Raw genomic sequence first — 7,688 nt, 5'->3', positions numbered from 1 at the left:
GGCTCAATTTCCATTACATGGTTAAGTACCATGCCTATTGGCAAAACATCACACAACTGTTAGGTTGACAAGCATCCCTATTGGGCCGATAGCGGACCGTTGCTAATGTGTGGTGTTAGTGCATTAAATTGATTAAGTAAAGCTATAATAAATTCAGTGTTGCTATAATAACTTAAGTTAGGATATTATAGACTTTTCTTGTGTATCAACAGTACGCTCTTAAAAAGAATCAATAGCTGGTATTTCAATAAAAAGGCAGTTACTTGATGAGAACACCCATTGCATTGGGCCTTGAGCTATGCGCTATACTCGAGTACAATCACTTGTTGCAATTGCACCCAGGATGGAACCACTCGCGGTAAGTCTATTGACAATTCCTTCTAGCACCTACATCTAGGGGTGACTAGGTTTGTCCACCCGACCCTATTGCATTCTAGATGAAGCTACTCGGGGTTAGTCTATTGACTTTACCTTGTGGCATCTATTAAGTCTATATTTGGATACAGTCCTAGAAGACTCTGTGTTTAGCTATTTTTATTCTAAGCATGGAGTCGGGGCTCTACCTATTAGATACGCCTATTCAGCGTACCTAGGATTTTCATCTTTGGATATAGACTCATTTGAGTCTATGTTTAGTTGTATTTACTTAAGCAAAGAGTTGGTGTAACGTCCTGAGTTTTCCTTAAGCCAAAGAAATCAAAATCCAAAAAGGATTTAATGAAATCACATTGTTTAGAAAAGAGTTAATTAAGTAAAACAACTATCTAATTAATTCAAATCAAAGGCCGCGAATGAGATTGTTGCGTCGAAATTGACTAACTGGGCGTACAGTGAAATCTCATAAAAATTAGCTTAAAGTTTCGATGAATAAAAGTCATTCATAGGTTAGTTTTAGTCACAACCCGTTCTTTTTCCTTTTTTTTTTCTTTTTAGCTTTAGGGCCCTTCCCTTCCCATGGGGTAAAGGCATGTTTTGCGGGCCTTGGACCTATCCTAGGTGAGAAAGCCACCGCCCCTCTCCCCTTTTTGGCCGTGGAGTCCCCCTCCCTCCTTCCTTCCCCACCAAGTACGATTCCTTTTTGGTACATGCCTTACCTGTTTTTTCCTTTTATCTCTAACATTCCTTTCATATAAGTGATGGTTTCTTTTTTTCGGTTTATCTCTTCTCTCCTATAAAAGCAGCGCACCTAGGCCGGCCTCCCAAGAGCTCCGCGCTATGCGCCTTGCCCCCTCCGTCACTTACTATTGTTGTTTCTGTTCTCAAATCGCTCCCTAATATGTTATTAATATTTTTGTTCTTTGTATGGTTGCGACTTTTGACTATGTAGCCACTAAGAGAATCAACTAGAACAATTCATATTTCAATCTTTGTGACCAAATGGGATCCTGAACTCCTTGGTGACAATCCTAATATGCATGACCAGCTGCGTTTGTTTGGTGTGAGAGGGAGGGTTAGTTATCCGGCGCGAAAAACATAGTAATAGATTAGTATATAATTAATTAATTATTAATTATCAAAAAATATAAAATATAAAATAGATTAATATGATTTTTTAAAACAACTTTCCTATAAAAATTTTGCAAAAAATACAGCGTTTAGCGGTTTAGAAAACATGTGCACAGAAAACGAGAGGGCTAAGATAACTTAGCCCCCCCCCCTCCTCCCGCGAACGCGGCCTAAGAGTAGAATAGTAAAGACCATATCCATAAATCACTTTTCATTATACATATCGTTGCTTTATAAGCTGTAGTCTGAGAAGGTTTTACAAACAAGCCCTAAGGCCTCCTTGGACCAACGAAATGGCAAATGAAAACTTATATGAACAATAAATTGTATCCATGCTACAACAAGTTGGTAGCAAAGAATTTGATAATTGGATGTCCAAGTTAACAACTTTGGAAATGAGTGCGTTGTAGCATAAGAATTTGATAAATTATTTTGTTGCAACATCTTAACTAGTTATGTATTGTTTTGGTCAATGAGGGCTGGGTTAATATTTTCATGATGTCAATATGCACTCACATGGCAATCATATGGATATTTATTTAATTGCCAATTCAATCTTTACCACTTGTTTTGATTTTTTTCCACCACCTTCTCAGATGTCAATTCAAATTCAATATTTTTACATATAAAATTTAATTGACTTATAATTACTAGAATGATAGAAAATAAATATGCTTATGTAAATAGTATGCAAGTATGGTGAGAAAATAAATTGCGCACCCATATCAAGTCACTATACCGGCACACTCACTTCCTAAATTCTCGTAACTGTACCCATATAAGTCCCTCCGTTTTTTTTATTTGACACCATTAACATTTTGATTTACGTTTGACCCTTTATCTTATTTAAAAATTTTATTCAAATATATAAAATTATAAATCATGCTTAAAGTTACTTTAGAAATAAACCAAATCATAATAAAATAGTCAATAATTATATAATTTTTTTGAATAAGACGAAGGGTTAAACGTAAATCAAAAAGTCAACGGCGTCAAAAAAATCAAAAGGAGTATCATAAATGTATCCATGTATTACCTTGAACCCATATATGAAGATGATGTATTATAAATGAAGTTTACTATTATATTAAAAATGATTATAATACCAATAACCAAACATGTTTTTTGCTACCATTATTATGTCTTCAAATGACACCTTCAGATATCCTCTGTATGAGTTTTATATTTGACGCCTTTAATTTTTTTCCATATTTAATCATTCATATTATGTTTTTTAATAAAGTATGAAAAGTAACATTACATTTTGACAGATTTGGATAGCAACTATGTTTTGTAAGAGCATCTCCAAGAGAATGGCTATGTCACTTGTCATACTTAAATTTGGCAATTTTACAGAAAAAATATCCTCCAAGAGAGTGGTTATTTGACTTGCAATACTATTTGAATGGCTAAACTTAAGTTCTTAATGGCCAAATCTAGCAAATCATCCCCCACTAGCAAAATTGTTATTCGTGGGTCATCTATATATTTTTTCTCTTCCCTTGTCTCACTCCTCGACTGACATATGGCCTTCCAGGTGAATTACTCCCTCCATTTTTTTTAATTTGATGTCTTTCACTTTTGAATTTATGTTTAACCTCTTATTAAAAAAATACATAATTATTAATTATTGTGTTGTGATTTGATATTGGATCTATATTTAGCCATTGTCTTATTCAACTAAAAGCACTTTAAGTGGGCTTCTAATTTTGCATATTTGCATAAAAAATTGAATAAGACAAATGATCAAACATAAATCAAAAAATTAATAGCATCAAGTAAAAAAAACAGAGGGAGTATTTTATAACCTTGATACGGAGACCCAACATCACATCAATTGCCATTGGCAAAAGGCACTTTTAAATCATCTCAGTAGGGTTATTTAGGATGTTTTTATAGTTAAGGGAACACCTATTGCTAGAATTTAAAAAGTGGGACGGAGAGTCTCTTGACAAAATTAGAGTTACCAAAACTAAAGTAAATAACTAAATTTTGATTTAAAGAGTCAAAATTTAGTCATCCTGTTAAACATGCTCTGTTAAACATGCTCTAAAAGAGTTACCCTTGTCAGTGATAAGCCAGTAAGCGTTAGCTTGAGAGCAGAGGCTGAGGCTGAGGTTAGCACGTTACGTTACGACAGCAGACGGACGGGCGGACGACTGATCGTCTCGTCGCGTCGAGCCTTTTTACCTTGACCACTCACCGGTACTCTCGCTCGTCGCCGCCACCCCATTCACCCGGCCATTCCCCACCCGGGAGCATGGCCCCGGTAGCGGCACTCGCCCGCGCCACCGCCTTCGCGGGGCCCCTTTTCCTCCGGGTCCGCCGCCTCGCGCCGTGCGCCGCTGCGCCCCGTCGCAATAGCCTCTTCTCCGGCCTCCACACCGCCGACGAGCCCCCTCCGCCCGCGCAGCCGCCAGCGTCCGGAAAGGGAGCGGAGCCAGGCCCCCCGCTGCCGTGGAGGGCCGCGGAGGCGGAGATTGTCCGCGACATCGAGCCCGTCGTGCAGCTCATCAAGGATATCCTCCACTCCGACAGGTTGGCTTAGGCTACTCGTCCCCTTCCTTTCCTCGCGCCGTGTCTATCCTGAGACTGTTCCCCATTACCCTGCATTTAATTGTTGACACTTCAGGCATGGTTGGCAATGTTTTTAAACTTTAACTTCCTCACTGTCAATATATGCATGATTAATTACTGCTTGACATTGCTAACAAATTAGAGCATGATCAAACGGATGCTCGGAAATGAAACTCCCTTCGTATTGTTATTCTTACAAGGAGAGAAGAAGATGAGGGTGGTGATATGGCTTGTTCTGCACCTCCACTCCCTAACAATCCTTGTCCGTACACGTATATCTGTGTTGTTCGCAAGACCGAGATTTGTGTAAACGGCATTTGTTTTTATTTTAACACGTGCATACGCATGTGTAAGTGGCTAATTGATCTCATGCGGTCATGTAACAATTTTAAGGGTATAGTTTTGATGTTTCTTTTATATCTTATTGTATATTCATTTGTCATCCATAGCAACACGCAGTCAATTACCCTAATTTTCAAGAAGTGCAACATGTAGTGGATCACTCTGCTGTAGACGAGTCAGATAATTGTAAATAATAATATACATACATGATCTGGATTCATTCCTGTCGGCCCTGTTTAGTCGTGAAATGAAATTTTTTTTTTATCACATCGAACGTTTGACTGGATCTTGGAAAGGGTTTTCGGACATGAATGAAAAAACAAGTTTCATAGCTCGCCTAGAAACTGCGAGACGAATCTTTTGAGCCTAATTAATCCGTCATTAGCACACGTGGGTACTATAGCACTTATGGCTAATCATGGACTAATTAGGCTCAAAAAATTCGTCTCATGATTTCTTCCCTAATTGTGCAATTAGTTTTTTGTTTCATCTATGTTTAATGCTCAATTTAGATGTTCAAAGATTTGATGTGATGTTTTTAGGAAAAAAATTTTGAGAACTAAACAGGGCCACTGGTTCAAAGATTTGTTCAAGTGCTTCGAAGACTTGAGACTTCAGTTCTTACGCAAGATGTGTTTGCTTTTTCTCTCCTTCCTCCTCAAAAGAGAATCATATCTGTATTGGCATTCTTAGTCTTTTTCCACAAAAGATGTTGGCCACAGTTCAGTCTCCACTGTATTTGGCAGTCCTTTAAAAAGTTGGATTACACTCTTTGGCCTGGTCACTATGATCTGCACCACGTTAAAGAGTTTATGGCCTCATTTTGAGCAGGCTTGTTTCATTTTCAGCAATTGTGCATCTTGATATACCACTTTCTGCTTCTTCGTACTGCACTTTCATTGAATCGATAATGTGGTTTCCTATGAAGTCCTCCCATCTTATACTCAAATTATACAAGTTCAAGAATGAGGCAATATTACTTGGGTTGGGCCATTACTATCTACTCCAAAGTTTGCCGTGACAATTATTTCTTTTGTGTACCACACCTCGAAATGTCGTCATGCTGTACCCTAGAGTGTGCCAAAGTGCCTCTGCTTCACTATGACTTGTAAAAACCTGTCAGTTCAAGAACTGTTTACTTCATATTTTAAAACGAAGTTGTTTCTGAGCAGGTATGCAGATGGTGAGTGTCTTACCTCAAAGGATGAAAACATTATCATTGAGAAGCTTCTTGCTTACCATCCACGTGTAGATGATAAGATTGGTTGTGGACTTGATGCTATAATGGTGAGTTACTATTATGACCTCCTCAATTTTGTTCAGGAACTGTCTGTCCTGTTAGAAATAAATAACATATCCAGAGCTTAATGGTAATTGATAGCAATTATGATTGCCTCATCTCACTTGTTTCTGTTTACTCTAATTGAAACTTCACTGTTTGTACACAAATATCCGTTGAGCTACATTTTGTTCATTTTACCTTCAATTGGTGGATAACAACATTATCTGCACAACTTTGTAGTCTGTCAAACACCATGTACACTAAGAGTTAACAGTAACATGGCACAGACAAGATGCAGGAAATAATACTGTGGGGCCAAGTTGCTCAAGGTCCCCGGTAAAACTGTGGGGCCAAGGTGCTATAGGTGTTGGTCTACGTAGTCCCCTATGAAAAGGTAGCAAAAGGCAAACTTAAGATTCAGTAGAAATATTAATGATCCGAAACCACTGCAATTTTAGCATCTCCATGTCTCATCTGAACGTTTATCTGGTGATGCTGCATTAAGAATCATTTTAGCTGGTACATTTAGTCCCAAAAAATTTAGGTTGTGCTGCATGTAACACTATTTTAGTGTATACTACCTCCGTTTTATATCGTAAGACTTTATAGTCTTGCCTAAATTCATTCATTAATAAATGTATATAATTTATACGTATGTTTAGATTTATTAGTATATATATAAATCTAGTCAATGCTAGAAAATCTTACATTGCGAAACGGAGGGATAACATGTTTCAGAGTACTTTGCATTTTACATGGTATGCCCTGAACAGCAAATCACCTGTTAAAAATGTCACCTGTAAGTGATTCTATGAATGTATGTCTTATCTTTTTAACGTGGATTGAATTTGAAGGTTGATAGGCACCCACAGTTCAGAAAGTCAAGATGCCTATTTGTTGTTCGCACGGATGGTGTATGGATTGATTTTTCATACCAAAAGTGCCTCCGTGCATACATTCGAGAAAAATATCCATCACATGCAGAAAGATTTATAAGAGAACATTTCAAGCGAACCTGAAGGTATTAATGTTGATATCCTTCAGCAATACAGTGATATTGTTGTAAGTTTTGGAATTGCTTATGTAAATTATTGAGCCTCAGGGTGTGTTTGTTTCTTTCATTGCCTACTTGCATGTTTTTATGGTATAAATCTTTAATGCATGTCTATCAAAATAGAGAGTTTTTACCTCGCAAAAAATAGAGTTTTATATCTTTTGAGGGATGCTCGCAAAGCTATGTGGTGTGACCGTACGTAGCCTTAAAATTTAATCGAGAACAGCATGATCCTTGCAATGGCTTTTTGGAGGAGCGAATTCATGCAAGTAATAAATTCCTGTGACGGTGCTTGGTATAGCGACCCTCAGATTTACCCTGTTTGTTTCTGTTTGAATTGTGAAGTTAGATTTTAAGAATAATTTCAAGTTTTTTTCTTGTCTTTTTAGCAGAAATGAAAAGACAGCTGGAAAATTCAAGTGACGAAGAAGAACATATTATTATTCCTGCAATGAATTTATAAGATCCAAAACAGTTTCAAATTAGGCCTAGTGTTTGATTATTATGTCTGAATATTAAGCTACTGCAAGAAACATAATCTACCATTAACAAGGGATGGCATCTCAAGTTCCACGGGCATTGGCATCGACAACACGCGCTTAAAATGGAGTTCGGTCTCCCCACCCTGTTTTGCACTTGACATCAATGACATGGGAGGCCAAGCTCGAGCTCAAGCACAAAAACAGACGACCAGGCTTGAGGTAGACCTATGACTCTGACAGAGGTTGAGGTTGAGGACTGTAGCACTTGCTTAACTTTCATGATATGGAGAAGAGAGGAAGGAGCTGGAGGTGAACATCCGCGTTGTCTCTCACACAGTCTGGAAATTCTAGAAAAAAAAAAAGGAAAAGACCAATCGGACAGATCAGGATGCACGAATATTTTTTGTAAGAGAAAAGATCAGGTCAATCGTTTGAAAAGATAAGG

At 37.7% G+C, this 7,688-nt stretch overlaps 1 protein-coding gene across 3 annotated transcripts; it reads left to right on the top strand.

Moving 5' to 3' along the window:
• Positions 1-3,626: 3,626 nt before the first annotated feature.
• On the top strand, positions 3,627-7,688 carry LOC102720898 (protein DCL homolog, chloroplastic). Of its 3 annotated transcripts, none has more exons than XM_015839975.2 (4): positions 3,641-4,044; positions 5,598-5,712; positions 6,562-6,728; positions 7,151-7,688. In XM_015839975.2, the coding sequence occupies exons 1-3, from the start codon at positions 3,767-3,769 to the stop codon at positions 6,724-6,726; spliced, it is 558 nt and encodes a 185-aa protein (XP_015695461.1). In that variant the 5' UTR covers positions 3,641-3,766; the 3' UTR covers positions 6,727-6,728; positions 7,151-7,688. The 3 variants fall into 3 exon arrangements, 2 of the variants coding, with proteins under 2 accessions (XP_015695461.1, XP_006659296.1); XM_006659233.3 differs by having other exon boundaries at positions 3,645-4,044; positions 7,154-7,688; XR_001550769.2 differs by lacking the exon at positions 7,151-7,688 and having other exon boundaries at positions 3,627-4,044; positions 5,598-6,101; positions 6,562-6,640.

Source organism: Oryza brachyantha, chromosome 8, assembly GCF_000231095.2.
Source record: "Oryza brachyantha chromosome 8, ObraRS2, whole genome shotgun sequence".
Lineage (NCBI taxonomy): Eukaryota > Viridiplantae > Streptophyta > Magnoliopsida > Poales > Poaceae > Oryza > Oryza brachyantha.
The sequence above is the reverse complement of the archived record's forward strand: the minus strand, read 5'-3'. Positions and strand labels throughout refer to the sequence as shown.

What these genes read in the sequence shown, in the direction of transcription:
- LOC102720898 (XM_015839975.2), top strand. Translation starts at nt 3,767, where the DNA reads ATGGCCCCGGTAGCGGCACTCGCCCGCGCCACCGCCTTCGCGGGGCCC. An exon ending in GATATCCTCCACTCCGACAG is followed by an intron (nt 4,045 to 5,597) that starts GTTGGCTTAGGC and finishes GTTTCTGAGCAG; the next exon opens with GTATGCAGATGGTGAGTGTC. An exon ending in GTGGACTTGATGCTATAATG is followed by an intron (nt 5,713 to 6,561) that starts GTGAGTTACTAT and finishes TTGAATTTGAAG; the next exon opens with GTTGATAGGCACCCACAGTT.